The 19,519-nt window shown below is 39.8% G+C and overlaps 1 protein-coding gene across 4 annotated transcripts in view; it reads right to left on the bottom strand.

Moving 5' to 3' along the window:
- TRPC3 (transient receptor potential cation channel subfamily C member 3) overlaps positions 1 to 19,519 on the bottom strand; it is a 71,453-nt gene that overhangs the window by 32,208 nt on the left and 19,726 nt on the right. For 3 of the 4 annotated variants that reach the window (XM_043487265.1, XM_043487254.1, XM_043487282.1), the window contains exons 2-4: positions 16,758 to 17,529; positions 10,458 to 10,646; positions 1,069 to 1,233 (exon numbers count right to left, since the gene is read on the bottom strand). In XM_043487265.1, the coding sequence (XP_043343200.1) occupies positions 1,069 to 1,233; positions 10,458 to 10,646; positions 16,758 to 17,529 (1,126 nt within the window). The remainder of the gene's footprint in view (positions 1 to 1,068; positions 1,234 to 10,457; positions 10,647 to 16,757; positions 17,530 to 19,519) is intronic. The other variant, XM_043487276.1, reaches the window with a different exon arrangement.

Genomic DNA, 19,519 nt, shown 5'->3' with positions numbered 1-19,519 from the left:
CTTTCATGTTTTTGTATTATCAGAATCATGATTCAAAACAAAGGAAATTAGTTGAATCATCAAAACTGATCAAAATGACAACCCTTCTGCATTAAACTACAAGGGCAGCTCAACGATGAAGTGAGATGGATGAATATTCTCACATTTATGGGCCTGAAGCAGGACTCTATGGGGGGAGACCGAGAGATGACAGATTTCCAGGGTCACTTTTGAGTGGCCTTGATTCATTTGGCCTGAAACTGCCTCCATTTAAACAAAACCAGATTTGGGAATATAAAAACAGGATTAAAGGATCTCAGAACTGCTGCCTCTCCCTGGCAGTGCCCTTCATTAACTGAACACGGATTCTGTTAGCGTGACTCCTATTCCTGTCCACATCTTATCTAAGGACTCTCTTAGGCACAATTAAATGGACTGTATACTGGCCAAGTTGAGAGGGGGATAAAGGTCGTGAACAAAAATGATTCAAACAAAACTAAGAAGATAAAGAATCTAAAAAAATCCAAAAGCCCCCCGACCCCAATTCTACATTTTTTTCAATCTCCTAGAGGAACAAAGGGCTTGGGGAACCTGGTATGCGCTCTCTTGAAGACTTTGGATGATACCACTGTTCACAACCATGTTTCACACACTCAGTCTCAGATCTTTTTCACAGGTTCAACCAAGCTGCCCTTCCAGTTTTCAAGTTAACTGTCTCTTGGAACCACCGCAGGAGCGCTGTTCCTCTTCCGCAGGCCAGCCTGGTGGACTATTTAGTAAGCCAGCAATAGGACACGACTGCCTCTTCACAGCTTTTCCTCCTCCCTATCATTGTGGGGGGAGATTTTATCTTAAAAGTCTAAGTGTTATATGCCTGTGCATAGGACCTATCCCACCAGGACCAAATCCTTTTTCATCCCTTATTAGAACTAATCCGGTCATTAAAAGGCAGACTTGAGGCTCTTGAGTCAATTAACATTCAGCTGTAAAACTGATAAGAGCCTTAAGCAGGAAGCTTTTTCCTTTTTTTCATCCTCAAAGGACATGGCACATCAACCACAGAGGAAACGGGGGTGGAAAAGCCGGTACCCTGCTGCAAGGGGCGATCCAGTAGCCGACGGCAAGAAACGGAAGGCCCAAGGCCACGACCAGCACCACCAGACACTTGATAGCTACCGTCTGTTCCCGCAGGCCCGAGAGGTTCTCGTACCAGATCGTCAACAGCTGCTGCTGGCAATTGGGGTGAGCCACGAACTGGTGGTCGGACAGGGAGAGAGGGAGAGAGAGAGGAAGGTTACCACGCCATTGTCGACAGCCCAGCTACTCTAAAGCAGGTGCATCCTAGAGATACCAATGCATACCTTTCCAGAATATGGGCATCGGAAGGTTCTGGCAATATTCTTTACCTTCCCCATATTTTTCAAACTTGCTTCAGAACTATCACATGAACCAAAGTGAAAACACAAATGATGATGTTGTTCTTCATCATAATTCCTTCTGATCGAAACTCCCCATATTCACAGACTTCTCTCTGGAATATGGGTGACATATGCTTTTCTTTGTGGAAACATGTCCCATCTTGCTGTCTGCCAGCTGACTTGTATTCAGTTCAAAATGGAAAAGAAAATAGTTATTTGGTTTATTGGACCCTATGGCTAAACGAGAAATGTTTTTGTTTTCTGCGTGCACACGTGCACGCTCAGTTCTGTCTGACTTTTTGCGGCCCCATGGATTGTAGCCTGCCAGGCTCCTCTGTCCATGTGATTTTCCAGGCAAGAATACTGAAGTGGGTTGCCATCTCCTCCTCCAGGGGGTCTTCCCACCCAGAGATGGAACTTTTGTCTCCTGCATCTCCTGCATTGGCAGGAAGGCCCTTTACCACTGTGCCTCCTGGGAAGCTGGATTTATTGTTTCATGAGCAACTCCTAAACTGCTACATCTATGAAAAATGTATACATGATGTGTCCTATGTGTATGCATGTTCTACCATAGCAAATATGCAAAAGATCTGCAAAAACTCAATGAATTTCCAAATATTACGCTTAACCCACATTTGCTGTGCTTCCAGGAACTGGCATCAAATATCACTTCTTCCTATTTCAGCAATCTCTACTCTTTCTGTGGCTTCCTCTATCAGAGGTCAAAAAAACTCACACAAACATTTATCTCCATCAGTTCTTTTATAACTACAGCTTTAATCAGGAAAAAAAATGAGCAAATTAAAGCCCTGCTATTTTATTATTTTATTATTTTATTGTTGCCATCTGATTTTGCTAAGTCATCTGTCTGCATCAATTTAGAAGAACTGGGATTTCATTAAGGCCTTGTCTTTACTCGGGGAGCAGAATGTATCTGTACAAGGTCCCTATGTCAAAAGGTGCCCATTTGTTGGATATGCCTTTCTTTGAAAGGCCAGGTGTACTTTGCCCAAACTTGGGAATTATTCAGGGTCACTCACAATTCAACTATGAGTGTTGATATAGTTTTAAAAAGGAGTGCTTAGCAACACAAAAATCAACGAATCACTATCTTCTATATAAATGCAATAAACAACAAAGAACCTGTTTAGGAAATACTTGTGAAACGTGAAATATTTTTGCAAATTCTGAGATGCAAAGAAAAGCAGCTGCAGTTCTTCCTAGGCATAGCATTCAACTCTAATCAAGTTCCAGGAAACTATCTGAATGCTTTTTAGTAACTCTAGGCAATTCTTCTAGTTACTTGGATATTTATCAATAGCATACCGACAAGGAAATAAACAGGTCTTCACTCAGTGGTGTATAGTTTCCAATCAGCTGTTCTAACTTTAAAACAAGAAGAGAAAAAATAAATAGATAAATAAAACCTCTTCCCCTAGGGTGGGCGGGAAAGGTGCAATTCTCCCCAAATCCCCACTCTTTCTCCCAGTGTGCACCCGCCCTTTGGGAGATCCATTGACTCTGCTATGACAGCTGCCAACATCGTGCAGAGGCAAACTTGACAATCCATTGACAGAGGTGGTGAGGATGAATTTACAAATATCAGGTCTGACATTCTTAACTGAATTTTTTCCCCATTAACACAGGCTAGTAGGACTAGGGAGATTGAAAGTACTAAGAAAAAGGTGCAATTTTTTTTTATTGCTTGATGAGTTCAATGCAAAGGGGCATATTTTATCTTGTAAGTTCCTTTCAATTCAGTTATAGACATCCCAGGTCCAGAGGCTCACAGGTTATTGCCAGCTTCTAAGCATATATTAGATCTTCTTTCCAAATTCAAGATTCTGTCACTCTTTCAAAGTTCTAATTTTTGAAAACAGTATTTCAAGACCAATGCAGCCATTATTCAAACTCGTGATGAGATATAATCAAAGTTAAAGGCTTCCTGGGGGTCTGTGTAACAATTTCCTAGGATTCTTGCCAAGAATTTCTCCAAATTTCCACTTCTGCTCTGTACTCTACTGGATCCTTATGTTCCTGCTTCACCCCTCCTTCTATGTTAAAAATCCCCATCTCCTCCATGGTTCTTAAATGCCTGTCTCATTCATTAATTCATTTTATTCTCTACAATGTCATAAACCCTTCATAGATGCCAGGCAGGTGTTCAGTATCTGGTACAAGAAGATGAAAAGGGAGCTTCAGTGTTTCCGTAAGTCATAAATGGTCCCTGCTCTAGGGGTACACAGTAAGCTCTACATAAATGTGAAAAAGTTATTAGAACAGAGACTTGGAGTTCATGTACTTGCCAAGATAAACAATCAGCATTTAAAACAGTCTTAATTTTGAATGTTGGTCCAAATGTCTTGGGGTCTGGATGATCCCAAGTGGGATAGATGTAAATAAAAGGCAGTCCTATGACTCCAGCCAGGCTCAGCTTAGGAATGGGATGGTGCATTCAGAGAAATCTACAGGTGGAGAATACAATGTCATCAAACCAGATTAACACTTAGGAAGTCAACATGCACTTTTTTTTTTTTAAATAGGTCAAGGTTTCTGTAAAACAGAAAATCCACCTGAAGTTAAAAGGCACTTGGACATGTGTTCGTATGAAACTGACGGACACATTCCCCTTTGGTGAGTGTCCACCTCTTCTTTCCTAGGTTTCAAACTCCTGAGTACGGAAATATTAACGTTGTAGCATGGCTCCCTCTTCTTGCTCTCCATCCTTGAGCTAATCTTTGCATTTAAATCTGTAAATGCTCTGTGGCTTTAATTACACTGTGCAGGGTTTACAAAGCTCTAAAGACTTGGTGGAAACCAATCCTTTGCACATGGCCTTATGTAAAGATCAACCTTTGACCTGGTGTGACTTGTACAATACAATGCAAACACTTAACATATGTTAAATACTAGGAAAAATCATGGAGTTTGTACTTCATTTGTTATACTTTAAAATTCAGCTTAATTCAGGTGTATCTCACAGTAGTAATTCTACCTTTTTATAAAATTTTATTAGAGTATAGTTGACTTACAATGTTGCATACATTTCAGCTATACAGCAAAGTTAATCAGTTATACATATACCCATTTTTTCTTTTAGATTCTTTCAAAAAATAATTGTATTTAGTTATTTATTTATTTTTTGGCTGTGCTGGGTCTTTCTTGCTATGCGGGCTTTCCACTAGTTGTGGTGAGTAGGGGTACTCTTTAGTTGCAATGCATGGGTTTCTCATGGGATGTGGCTTCTCTTGCTGTGGAGCATGGGCTCCAGGACTTCAGGCTCATGAGATGTGGCTCCTGGGCTCCAGAACACAGGCTCCTGAGTTGTGGCACACAAACTTAGTTGCTCTGCATCCTGGGGGATCTTCCAGACCAGGAATGGAACCCATGTCTCCTGCATTGGCAGGCAGATTCTTTACCACGGAGCCCCAGGGAAGCCCTTTCTTAGGTTCGTCTCCCATATAGACCATGACAGAGTACTGAGTACAGTTCCCTGTGCAGCAGTTTCTTGTTAGTTATTAACATCTATTTAATATATAGTCAGTCCCAATCTCCCAATTTATCCCTTCCAGCTCTTAGCCCTGGTAACCATAATCTTGTTTTCTACACCAGTGATTGAGATCATAATACAGCACCATATGGCAGCTGTTGATTCCTTTTAATCCACGGAAAGAAAACACAGATAGTTTCCTGTGACAATTTAAAATCCTAATACAAGCACAGAAGGAACAGTTTTTAAAAGAAAATAAAACCAATATAATAGTAGTAAATGAGGACAAAGAAGCTAATCCCTTTAGGAGATGAGTTTTGCTGTTTTCAATGACTTTCAAAATAGGGCAGTAACCTTTATCTCCTAAAACTGTTTTACCTCCTAAAAAATCTCTTTGTGCCTCCATACCAGTCAGAGCAAGCTGAATAAAATTTGTATGCAGTTTCCTAACTTCAGTGGACCAATAAATTGAAACCATTACAGAAATAATACCCTTATTTGAGGTTTTCTGATTTAAAGGGAAAATGCTTGACATACAAGAAAAATCTCAGTCTTTCAGTGGAATAAAACTACCGGAGCATAGAGAACAACCTTTATTCCCTGTCAGATAACTGATAGATTATAAACGGAGCCACCAATAGGGGCAGCTGATAAATTTCAACTTAAATAAAATTCACATTACACTGTCTTCTTTACCAAATTAGCTTTTCCAAGAACTATATTCACGGGAATACTGTTGTACAGAAACATGGTAGGAACACTCTGTTTTTGTTTTTATTGCTGGAGCCACAGTTTATAATATTTAAAAGCAAATATTCTCGTGAACAGAAACTAGGTCATTCATCTTTTTAAAGTTCTTTGAATTGTGAAGAACTCTGCTATACAGTCGAGGTTGGCACAATACTGTAAATCAATCATGCTTCAAAAATATAAAAATTTTAAAAATCCTGAAAACTTATACTGTACATATTTTCTGTATTTCAAACCTACTGAGTGCAAAATGCTGCTACCAGGAGCTAACCCGCTGTTACCGCTCCGTGCCGGGCACACACCTGGCAGAGATCTGACATGCAGAACCCATTCCCGCTCTGGCCGGTACATTCAGCCCAAAGTCTCTGCAGTGGATTTACCACTCTTTCGTTGCATTGCTCAACTTCTGGACTTTCTTTGCACATTTTCTGCAAATACAGTGGATCATTTTAGGTGTCTATATGGCTGCATATCTCTTTTCTAGATGATCTTTCTATAGTTAAACCTAATCTCACTGTTGGAGGAAATAGAGGAAGGAGGAAAAACTTAGGAAAGGTCTCCTCTTTCTCAAGAGCTTGGTTTTCCAGATTCAATGGTCCATCAAGTTCTGGTATCTTTTTATCTTTGTCACAGGCTTCCTTAAAATACACAAGGCTCACTTGAGGTAGGTAGGACTCCTGTTATTTCTATGTGTGGGTATGGATTGATATTAATCCACAAGTCAGAGGATAGAGGTACAGTCACAATTAGAGCTCGGGACTGTGGGGGGGGGGGGCGCTAGCAAATAATCCATTACTCTAATTGGAAAACGACGAATGGTTTTGCCTAAAAGTTACTTTTCTTGTACTTATTTTCAAAAAACCAAATTTCACCCTCCACTCTTCCATAATGTGTGTAACTACAAATAGTAACAACATTTACTATCTTTTAGTTGTATGATCTACCTTAGAGACCCCTCAGAAGTAACTCAGAGATGAATAACCTTCAACATCCATTCCCTCATAGAGAACGCCTTATTGTTCATCCCCCACCAGTACTGTATGATTGCTCATTTCACTAAAAGCACTGAGATTGTAATTTTTTATAATTTTTAATTTTTTAATAATTTGAGTGAAGGCAGATGGTATTTATATGATAATATGCATCTCATATTACTAGAGGGTTTGAAATTTTTAAATGCATTTGTTAGCCATTTGAATTTTCTTTTCTGTGAATTACCTACCTATAGAAGCTTTTTGCTTATTTTTCTACAGACCTCTGGAAATTTTCCCTATAAATTTGCCTGTGCACTTTGGTTATCAAGAGTATCATTCCTGGGACTTCCCTGGTGGTCCACTGCTTAAGAATCTGCCTGCCAATGCAGGGGACACGAGTTCAGTCCTTGGTCTGGGAAGATCCCCCATGCCTCAGAGCAACTCAGCCCACATGCCACAACTATTGAACTCACGCATCCCAGAGCTGGTGCTCTGCAAAAAGAGAGGTCCGAGCACCGCAACTAGAGAGTAGCCCCTGCTTGTGGCAACTAGAGAAAGCCTACGTGCAGCAATGAAGACCCAGTGTGGCCAAAAATAAATAAATAATTTTTTAAAGGGAAAGGAATGACCTGTTTAAAAAAAAAAAAAAAGAATATCAATCCTCTGTCTCTCTAAGTTATAGTATAGAAAAAAATTCTCCTAGTTTGCCCTTCGCCTTTTTATGATCTTTTTGCTGTACAGAGTTTTAAGTTACATATGGTCAAATAATTTATATTTTTGTTTTCTATTTTTTCTACTGCTTTTATACTGAAAAAATCTTTTCCCACATAAACGTTAAACTCATGTTCAGACTTCAATTCAGATTTCTTTTGTGTTTTCATTTTCTTGATTAACTGTCATTGAGTCTCTAAGGCCTGGGGTGAACTCACAGTGATTTCTAGGGAGGACCTAAGCCCTGGGAACTCTGAGCTTAGAAAGAACTCAATAGACCCAGAATCGCAATTGGAAGCAGATATTGGAAAGATGGCAGAAGAGACATCTTGAGTTTCTTAGGGGACCTAAATAATTTAACATTATATAAAACTGGTTTCCTTGGTGGAATTATGGACTGATTTGAATAAATATGTTTATTAAATTACAAGGGGAAAAATTTCACAACAAAGTATCTTGAAATCCCAATGCCATGCATGTAGCTATGCTCAATTTCAGTGCCATAGTCTGTAGGGTTCATGAATATTACAACCCAAGAGGTTATTTTACTTGGGGACTAGAAGGGAGATGATGGGAAAAGGAAGTAGCAGAAGTGGGTGGAAGAATTTTTGCTCCTTGCTAGATGGAGACGGGTGAGTGTTGAGTGAAGAATGAAGGAAGATTTGGAGAGAAAGAAAGAAAGAGGATCTGGGGCTTTGGGGACATTACAGAATAAACTTCTTATATACATTTATTGGGTGAAGATTCCAAATCAAAGATTTTAACTAATACTTATTTTATAGCATAAAATAGACAAAACCAGAAGTATGTGCAAAGTCCTAAATCTCCTTTCAGTTCCAGATACATTTTGCTGTTGTTTTCTGCTGGTTGACTGACAGGAAATTTATTATTAACTGACACCTCATACATTGTAACCCTATACATCAATTCACTTAAAATTAACATGCAAGAAGACATTCACTCTGGAAGACAGTTTGGTTAACAGAAGCACATCTGTAGATGAGCTGTCTCTGCTAATATGACACCTTGAAAGCAATGACAAAGAACCAGTGACAACTGAAATCAATTCTCTCCTCTCAGGAGCTAAAGGCAAGAGATGCCTGTTGCAAGGTCTGTGAATAAATGTCTAGTTTTCTAAAAACAGTTTAATATCAATCTTATTCAAATCTTTTTCTTCCAGTACAGCAAAATCTCAACTAGCATGCCTGCTCTGAGAGGGGTCAGTTGAGCCAATTCAATTACCTTGTTACTGACAATTTCTTGAAGTTATTTTACAACAACATTTAATGAGAATCTTCTTATTTCACTTCTTATTAAGTAGAGGGGAGATCTGTCATTAATTGCTGACTATAATTTTGTGAAGACCACAATGTGGAAGTTCTTTACATTGTGGGAGAACTGTGTGTACATACACACACACACACACACACACACACACACACACAGATTCCCCCATGCTCACCTGCTGCTAGGGTGCAAACACTGTCCTAGGTTCCCCTGGTCAGAGGCATGTGTGCATACCTCTGATTTAGAAGGAGCCTTTTACAACAGGCAGGACTCAGGAAGTCCTTTCTGTTGGTAGGGAACTGACCCTCTGCAGCAGAGGCAGAATTGTTCTGTTTGGGTCATAGAAACGTCCTTACCAAGTTAGTTCTGGGCCTGGCTCTGGGCAAGGTTTCTGCAAGCACAGCTTAAATAATCTTGCTCTTCCACCTCTCAAAGAGTCTGTGTGCCTGCTAATATTTCTTACTCAATTCTTTTCTGTTTAAATTGGCTATAACCTACCACTAAGGACCAAACCAGCACAATAAACATGAAATGTCTTTGATGACTAAGAACTGAACTTAAGTATCATCATTCTTATTTATTTACTTCGACTGTGACAGGTTTAGGTTGTGGATCTAGTTCCACAACCAGGGATTGAACTCGGGTCCCCTGAATTGGGAGCACAAAGTTTTAGCCACTGTACCATCAGGGAAGTCTCAAGAGTCATCAGTCTGAGAATGAATTTTCAAATGCAGAAATGTGATTAGCTAATAATTACTGAGCAATCACCAGGTATTAACACTATGCCTGTGCTAATTACTTTACTTGCATTAGCTCATGTAATCCTTAAAACAACTGAAATAGTAGTTGTCTCCACCACCAATAAGCAGAACGAGGTTTAGATTGATCAAGAGGTTTGTCCTGCCAGAGAAGACAAGTCGGGACTTGAACTCTTGCAAGTTAGCTCCAGGGTCTGCCCTCTTAAACACCACACCACACTGCAGGAACAAGAGAAGATTCCACTATACACAGATTGACCAGTTCGTGAACCCAGATCTACTCCTGACAGTAGCTTACTTTTTCATGATTTAAAGCATAAAAATTTAAGTTACGTAAAATATGCATAAATGATTAGATTCTGAATAGCTGAGATTTTTATTATAAGTGGAACAACATAACTACAATTGATATGAATTATTTAAAGCCCCACACAAGTAGCAAATACATACATGTAACAGTTCTATCTGCAATACCCAGAGTAAAAAAGTAATCATAATTTTTATTTTTTTGGCAACTGCATAAAATTCCATAGCTGTATGATCTTAGACATGTTATTTAAGTCTGGTGAACCTCAGTGCCCTTATAGAATAAAAATCTCATCACCAAACACCTATTTTATAGATGAGATGGATAACAACAAACGCCTGTCCCAAGGTTAACATGAGTTAACCTGAGTACATATGTAACAGTGCCTTACAAAAATGTATACAAGTAACAAATTTTATTATCATTAACCACATTGCTATGAGCAGTTTACAAAGTTCTTCTGCATATCTTAATCCACTGAAATCCCACCAAAACCCTGATATAGGTAAGAGGTATTATTCTCCTTTTATATGAGGAAAATGAAATTTAAAGAAGTTTTATGATTTATCCAAGATCCGACAATGGATAAAAAGTGGAAAAGATTGCAGCTAGGTACTTGACTCAAAACTTCACCATGATACCATTTAATCTATTTAATAAAGGAAAAAATTTCTTTGTCAATAATATCTGTTTTTATTATTTAAAAACCTCTCCTGGGATTACGGCATAGTTGATATTACATGTTTATTTCAATATGGAGCTGGATGAAAGTAGGCCACTCACCTTTTTGACTTCATACTTAATGGCAAGTTTGACCCGACTCAGTGAAGCTTTGTGCCGATGCATCTCCAGAGGATCTGCCGATTCCAGGTCTCCATTCAGAATGGCTTCTACCTCTTCTGAGTCTCTGCAAAGATCCAGCACCCCCACCACGAAGTCTTTGCATTGCATAGAGAGCTTCCGATAGTCATTCTAAGAACAAGATGGTTAGAGTTTAATGCAGAGAATGTGCTTTAGTTCAGTGGAAAGTGTTCAGGGGTTTTGTAAATTAGAAAAAGTCTACCTAACTCTGGGCAGGAAGTTTTAGCCCCCAGGTAGATGCAAGGTTTGTTGAGTTAGATACCAGCTAGATTTGCTTCCACCTCCCTCCTTACCAAGGACCTAATACATATAAGACAGTTCTGAAAATGGTGTGCAAATAAGTAACTGGTTTTCATTAAGAAATACTGGATAAATGCTTAATGCTGAAAGGCCAGAGTATCAAATTGCGTCTCTCTTGTACAGATAAACAGTAGTTTTCTTAAAGCCAAAACAAAGCCATTTCTATGATGAAAATTCCTTAAGTGGTGATCTGACATAGAAAACTGACTATACATGAATATAACCTGTCTGGTTTACTATCCATTGCCTTATTGGAGACAGCGCTTTTCAAACTGTAGTCCTCAGGCCAGCAGCCTCAGTAGCACCTGGACATGTGTTAGAAACATAAATTCTCAGACTCCACCCAAGACATCCTGATTAGAAACTGATGATGAGGGGCAGCAATGTGTTAACACACTCTCCCAGTGTTTCTGACACACACTTGTGTTTGAGAATGACGGTTTACAGTGAAAGCAAAGAGGAGGACAGGAACCAACACAGAGGGTATTTTTTTCTTGTTTGTCTGAAGGGCACATTATCATGTCCTGTAGAACCAGAAGGACAGAAATGTCTGATTATATATAATTGAATTCTCAAGGGTTGCAGAATATCAATACCTGAGAGAAAATTTTTCAGGCCACTGGAACTGACACCTTGCTAAAAATAATCTGTGAATCTTTAATTTCATTAGCATATTTATGTAGTGCCATGGACTGGTAGAAGGCATTTGTCAGCATTCCCTGCTACCTTCTGAATGGAGCTCTATTTCCAGCCCATTGGTTCCAATCCAGGTGTTAATGACCATCTCTCAGGAAAATGTCTTCCTTCTGCAACCCCCAGCTCCACTTCTACAACTTTCACTAAAATCAGGAGAATTAATAATAATAATGATAATATTATCAGATGATAATCTAGTTTGGTTCACTTGAGGAAAATAGAATTCCTCATTTCAACATGTCCTGAGATACTGTACATGTCTAATAACTGGGTAACATTTGGGATGGCAGAATTTCTCAGTTTCCAAATATCATACTTAAAATATTTAAATCATCTTCATACAACATGAAAAATTTCCATTTTTCCCCTTAAATAATTAACTTGATTTGATGTGCAAAAATCACTGCACCAACTAAAATAAACAAGAAGAGGAAAGACTGTTTAAAGCCTACACAGACTAAAATAGTTTCCATTTCAGATATCAGAAATTCAGATAAAGAAGAGTTGCAGTTAATCCTTTTCCCCTCATAAGGGAACAAATAAAATGAATAAAAACTTCAGTCTTTGGTTTCCATTCAAGTTTGGTACCATGCAACTGATAAAATTAATAAAATGTTCAATCTCTGGTTTCTATGCAGAGTGTCAGTTAAATATCCATCTGCCTTCCATTCCTGGAAGACTAATGAAATATTTTATTATAGCATCCAGAAGAAGTATTAAATCCATGTCTGTTTCCATATAAAGCTCCCCTCTTAGTACATTTTTTAAATGAAATTTCCTCCTGTTACTCGTCAGTTCAGACTGTTCTATAAGATTTGATACGACACAGGATGGCCGATTCTCCATTGATCAGAAGTAAAAAAAGACTTTTTTCTCTTCTCAAATAAAACATAGAAACCACTTCTGCAGTAATACCCAAATACTAACTCATTATCTTTAAAATTATAACCTGTAAATTATCTGATACTAAAGAAAGCTTTGTGTTTCTTTTTCACATCCACTAAAAGATCAGTCAGGAAGCAAAAAACAAACAAGTAAGTTGCAAGGACAACACTTTGTTTTTGTAACAATTTAATCATTTCCTCCTGGAAGAAATCTGCTATCCAAGTACAGAAAATAATCTGAGATGGAGGTAATGGCGATTTCTTCTATTGGGCTTACAGAATACCATTTCGCCAATATATGCAGCTGACTCCATCAGTTCTACCATGAGGTCCTGTCTCACTACTTCACAACTCAGACCTTTCGTCTGGTCCAAATTTTCTAATGATTTTCTCTAAATTTAGTTTTGCTTGGTTATCTTTCTTGTGTGACTTTTCCATTACCACGGTCCTCCACAAATTTCCCAGATGGGTCTGCAGCCCACTGTACAGAGCAGAAACTCAAAACCTGGAAGGCCTGCTCAAGCCAGAGGAAGAACAATGAAGCCTGGGCCTCGTCACAACCTGTCTGCAGGTTTCAGGAGGTTTTTAACGTTCATGGTTTAATCGCTTTTAATTCTTAACAGGAAAACTGAAATTCAACACTAAGCAGGTTTGCTCCTGTCAGATCCTCTCCCTAATAATAAAAGAGGCAGGACAGTGTAGTGGTTAAAAGGATAAATCTGAAACCAGACTTCCTGGATTTGAATACTGGTTCCACCACTTCCTAGCTGTGTGACCTTAGAGAAGGTGAGAACTCTCTGATGAGAATAAGCCTGTCTATTATTGCTGTTGGGCTTCTCTAGGGGCTCAGGGAAAGACTCTGCCTGCAGTGTGGGAGACCTGGGTTCAATCCCTGGGTGGGTTAGATCCGCTAGAGCAGGGCATGGCAACCCACTCCAGTATTCTTGCCTAAGAAATCCCATGGACAGAGGAGCCTGGCGGGCTACAGTCCATGGGGTCACAAAGAGTCAGACATGACTGAGCAACTCAGCACAGCACAGCAAAGTACTGCTGCTATGAGGATTAAATGCTTTGAGTGGGCTTGGTCCACGTCAACTACAGAATTGCTTCCACATTACTAGGTACAGCATGTTACATAGAAGAGCTAGAACTGGGACTCAGGGCACCCAAACCTAGGCTTAGCAGATGGTACGTTGGCTATTGTCTTTCTTTTCTCACTTGTAAAATGAGAGGTCTGTATAGGCGGATGATTCCTAGAGTATTTTCCTGCTATCAAATGCTACCTTGCTTTTGGACTACATTCATTTTCCTCTTCCTTACTGTCCTACTGTGATATAACTTGAAACTGTTTTTCTACCTTACAAAAGGAAAATCTAAGGCACAGGGAAAGCACAATGCCTTTTTTTAAAGTGCATCTTTGATTCAGAATTAGGAAATTTCAGCTTAATAAATGGCTAGCTTCCTCGCCACTGACATTTGGAAGATGAGACATGGAGGTTAGCCTCTCCAATACTCCGCTTCTCCGAACAGTTTCAGACAGCATTTGCACATTGAAAATACTTCTTTAATAACCTGTCACCAAGCTGTCCTCCACTCATCTATCTAAATCTATATCCTAGAATGTCCAACTCTTGGGATAATGACCTTCATATGTTTTTGACACCATGCTGCCTGTACTCTTCAAGGACCTTTGAAGACTGCACAATAGCTGAGAACCTTCGCTGAAGCACCTAAGTGATGGCAGTCTGAGGGATGATATACTGGGTCTTACAGGCCACTGATAAGATGAATACTCTTCTGCATTTGAAATGGAAAAAAAATCATGTCTTTTTCACTAGGGAACGTGTTATTTTTTTTTTATTTCAAGGCTAGCACTTTAAGCTCAAAGTCTTTATGCAAAGAATATAATGAACACCATGGAATAGGGCAGATTAAGTGACCCTGACTCAGAAATAAGCTTTACTTCCTGCCCTTTCAGGGGAGGCAGTCTCCGGGTCAGTGCTGAAAGCACTATTTTTTCTGTCTAAAGTCCTGACAGATGGACATGAGCGTGGGATGAGAAGGCAAAGCGATGAAAAGCAGACAGATAAGAAAAGAAAAGGATAACAAAATAAGAAAAGGATAACAAGAACAAGTGAGTATGGGAAAGAAAAGAAACATTTAGTCAGGAGAGAGAGACCTATAGTCCTACAAGACCATAACTTACAAAGAACTGTCTGTATTTTGCCTTTGAAATGGTTACACTACAAAAACACCTTCCATATAATTCAGAAAAAAGGAACCGTGAGATTTCAATGAGTTTTGCATGCCCTTAGATAGCTGGCAGCTTTATGGATGCCTTCTTAAACTCAGTTGTGTTTTCTCCTCTTTTTGCCTCTTCATTTGTAATCATTTCTCATCTTTGAAAGGTTATCAGAGGTGACTCTTTATGTCAGGGTAAAGGAGATTCCATGTATTATCAATATGGGTTTAGTTGGCATCAAGGGGAGAACTATGAATAACACATTTTCTTAACATTACTTCACTGAGACTACTTCTCTGGGCAGAATTAGCTATGTCACCATCTTCTGTTAATTATTAAAACATAATCTAGGCAAATATTTGCAGAATTTCTTATATAGACTTACAGTACATACCAAGCAAAATGCATAAAAACAAGCTTTGAGTGACCCTTGGAATAGTAAAATAATAAATTTAGAATTACACTTTTTATGAAAAGTGAAAGTGTTAGTTACTTAGTCCTGTCTGACTGTTTGCAACCGCATGGGCTGTAGCCCATCAGCCTCCTCTAATCATGGGATTCTCCAGGCAAGAATACCGGAGTGGGTAGCCATCCCCTTCTCCAGGGGATCTTCCTCACCCAGGGATCAAAGTCGGGTCTCCTGCGTTTCAAGCAAATTCTTTACCATCTGAGCCACCAGGGAAGCCCATACTTTTTATTACTATGATGAAATAAAGTGACATTTAGACTTTTATCTGAATGCACTTCTATTCTTTTCAAACAGAATTTCAAGTTAGGAATTTGCTCTACCTTAGCTCTGTAAAAAAAAAAAAAATAATAATTCATTTTAGGTACAAGGAAATAAATCTTTTCAAATACCACATAAGGAATCTTTTCAAAGGGAGTAGATAGATATAGGTGATACTTATTTTCTTCTTTGTATTTTCCCACATTTTCCAAATTTTAACAATAAATATGCACAGCCTTCATATTAGAAAGAATTTAATGGAATAACAAATAAAATCATACTAAGACCAGATCTCCACCAGCACAAGATGAGTGTTGATGGATGTCAAGGAAATCTTGTGTATATGGAAGGGAAAACCCCCCAAAAAATTTCCTACCATTTTCTTTCTACTAGTTAACTTGAATTATATTGCTAGTTGCATTTGTGTGACTCTCAATAAGTAAAAAAAACTGCAATAAAACCTAAAAAACAGAACATTCACTTTTTCTGTGATCTGACACCACACCACTAAAAAAAAGATTAACTCAGCATCCAAAAAATAATTTAAGGAACTGATGCCTAGAATCATCCTCTTTGGTGGATAACGGGAATCAACAGCCTGCTAGAAAACAGTCTGACTTTCACCAGATCTACAAAGTCTCCTTCTGCCCTAGATTTAATAGCAGAACCATCTGAAATGCATAGGAAAATGTAACAATTAAACAATGTTCCACTATTAATGTATAGTTAATAAAAATAAATAATACTGTTGACTGGAGATGATGACCAGAAAAAAAGTTCACTCATAAAAAAATCTACTAAAGCAAACCACTTTTCTTTCTTTACATTTCTGGGTTGACCTGATGTCCACAGCTCACCATTCTGAATATTGTGGATTTCAATCGTGGATTTCAGTTGCAGCCACTTTTATCATAAATAAAATGATTTTAGTCATTCATTTAAAATTGTATACTAGTCTTTTGACTTTTAACTAAAAGGATATACAAATGTTTGGCCAATAAACAGTGCATACAAAACTATTTCTATATTAGGGGCCACCATACAACTAACTACAAAAGAGGAAGAACTGGGAAGGAAGACCATAACCAAATCCCTCCTTCAACAAAAGAGAAGTCTCGTGTACTACGTAACACCTAACCAGAACACAGAGCCCCACCATCATTACAGCTCTCTGATCCAGTATATACCCATCCCTGAAACAAATTTATCACAGCACCAGGCTGAGAAGAGAAAAATCATCAGATCACTTCTGAACGACGCTCCCGATCCCTTGAGATTTTAGATCCACTGGACTAAACTGATTTGGGAGCCGACTGCAGAAGGCGCCTCGCCGGGAAGTGGAAGAGGGCGCGGAGCAGCCGCGCACAGCTTACCTTGAACTCCTTCTCTATGTTGGCCAGCTTGGCCAGCTCGTTGCTGAGCTCCAGGGCAGTGAGCACAGGGTCCTCGCTAGACAGGGACAGATAAGCTGGACTGGCCAGCCCCTTGTAGGCATTGATCCGTGAGCGCGAGTGGCTGAAAGAGTCGTGCCTCTGCTTCTCCGTGCAGTCCCCGCACTTGCAGAAATAGTCGTGCGGCCGCTCGATCCTGGCGCCCTTCATCAGCAGCATATGCACCACCTCGTACTTCTGGCAGTGCGCCGCCAGGATGATGGGGGTGATGTCCGGGGAGAAGCGCGTGCCGTCCTCGTCGTAGGCGTAAAAGTCGTCGTCCTGCAGCTCCTGCTCGCAGGGGCTCAGGGTCAGGCGCTTGCTGGCCGCGAACCCGGGGTGGTTGAGGATGGCCTCCACGATGCGCACGTAGCCCTTGCTGATTGCGAGCAGCAGGGCGTCGCCGATGCGTGCCAAGTTCTCCTTCTTGAGCAGCAGCTCGGTCACCTCCAGGTGCTCATTGCCCACGGCCAGCTGCAGCGCGTTCTGGCCCATGTAGTCCACGCAGTTGACGTTCAGCGTCTTGGACTCCTCCAGCATCTTGCGCACCACGGGGATGTTGCCATACTCGGCCGCGTCGAGGAAGCGCTCCTCCTCTGCAGTGAGGCTGGTACCCCGGTCGTTGAACATGAAGGCCGGTCCCCGGACGGCTTGGCGCCGGCCCTTCTCCCGCATCGCCGTCTTGCGCCTCAGTGAAGGGCTCTCCTCCATTGACCTAACCAGCAGCAGCAAAAACAACAAAACCCCAGCTGTTGAATATTAGGGCGTATTGCTTCTTCCCACATATCGCGCCATTTCTGGAGTACAGGTCACACACACGGCAGATCTGTGGCCTGAGGACAGCCAGGTCAGATGCTAAGACTCACCTGAAGCTAACACCTGCACCCAATAAGGGCTGCTAGAACCCAGCGAGCAGAAACCCTTCAGAACAAGAGTTCTTGTTCCGCAGAGAAGCCATCACCAACCTTTTTGGCACCAGGGACCTGTTTTGTGGGAGGCAATTTTTCCCCCAGGGTGGAGGGGATGGTTTCCGGATGATTCAAGCACATTACATCTATTGTGCACTTCATTGCTCATCTAATGCCCTGGCTGATCTGACCCGAGGTTGGGGACCCCTGCCATAGAGAATGACATTCATAAGGAATAATAACATAAACGATTTCCAGGTCTCCCTTTGTGACCCTGATAAAGACAGGAACTCATCATACCTGTGGGAATAAACTTACTGCTCCTTTAAAAAGTCTTGAAAATAGGGACAAACAGGTACTTGGCACCAAAGCACTAGGCTTGAAGGCTAAAGATATTAAATTTTTCAAGAATTAGGCCAGAACAATCCTCTCAAGTCATTGCATATTTTTAACTAAATAAGATCATTGACACACACACACAAAGTCCAGTATTTAGGCCAAGTACTATCTTTCAGGATCTTAGATTTTCTATCTTTTCTATTACGGGTATCCCAACATACTCAGGATCTTAGATTTTCTATCTTTTCTATTACGGGTATCCCAACATACTCCCCACCCTCCAAAAAACTTACAAAATTCATTTTTTTTTTAGTGATACAGACAAGATTTAGCAATTATAAAATGAGAATTCAGTCTAGATTTATTTTTGAAAGTAACTGTGCCTTTGTAATAGGAGTTGTTTAATGACCTATATTATGTAGTCTCTTTGAACTAAAAGGATATATAGTATGATTTATGGTTTAAAAAATCACAAGTAGTACTCTATGAATAAGGCAGTGTTAGTCACTCAGTTGTATCCAACTCTTAGCCACCCCATGGCTGTAGCCCACCAGGCTCCTCTGTCCATGAAATTCTCTAGGCAAGAATACTGGAGTGGGTAGCCATTCCTTTCTCCAGGGGATCTTCCCCAACCCAGGGATAGAACCTGGGTCTCCTGCATTGCAGGCTTACCATCTGAGCCACCAGGAATAAAGCAACAGGGCACCAATTGTGTATCCAGAACAACATGCACTGAGATCCTAACACCTACCATATTAGTTAAGATTTAGCTGCATTATAAAAGTCATGTCATTAATTGATGTGTACAGCAATTTGAGTTCATTTTTAAATTTCTGTGATGTTGGGTAAATAATTTCATTTCCCTGGGCTCCCTTACCCCAGATGTAAAATGGAAATTTATAAAAGGCTCTTGATTTTCCTCAAGGGCTCATGAATAAAAAGCATTTTTGGAAGTTCTGAGTCTCTAAAAATGATGCTAAACAAGCAATATAATTTTTAACATTGTGATTATTCTTAATATTTCAACAGCTATTATTATAAATACACATCTGCACCTTAACCCAGTTCTAACATTCTTACTGATTGAAATAATTAAGGTAACTTCATTTTTTAAAATCTGTGATTTTTATCTTTTGTATGAATTAAAGGTACCAGTTAAACTCTTTCATATTACTGACCTTTGAATAAGAACAAATAAGAGTTCCAAGTTAAAAGTGAACATCTGGGGAAAAAATGCTTTCCTTCTATAATATATATTCCAGAAATACCTTCTACCCATTAGCATTCACATAGTCAGGGGTTGAAAACTAACTTGAGAAGACATTGGCCTCTCTCGGGGTCTGGAAATGGACCTTAAGGAGCATCTCTAGCTGGTGAATTCAGAGGTGGGCACCAGCATTCACTCAATTCTTAGTTCTGTGGGCCTCAAACTAAGAAAGGAACACTGAAGCTACTGGC

The sequence above is a fragment of the Cervus canadensis genome, chromosome 1, assembly GCF_019320065.1.
Source record: "Cervus canadensis isolate Bull #8, Minnesota chromosome 1, ASM1932006v1, whole genome shotgun sequence".
NCBI lineage: Eukaryota > Metazoa > Chordata > Mammalia > Artiodactyla > Cervidae > Cervus > Cervus canadensis.
This window is presented reverse-complemented; position numbering and strand designations above follow the sequence as displayed.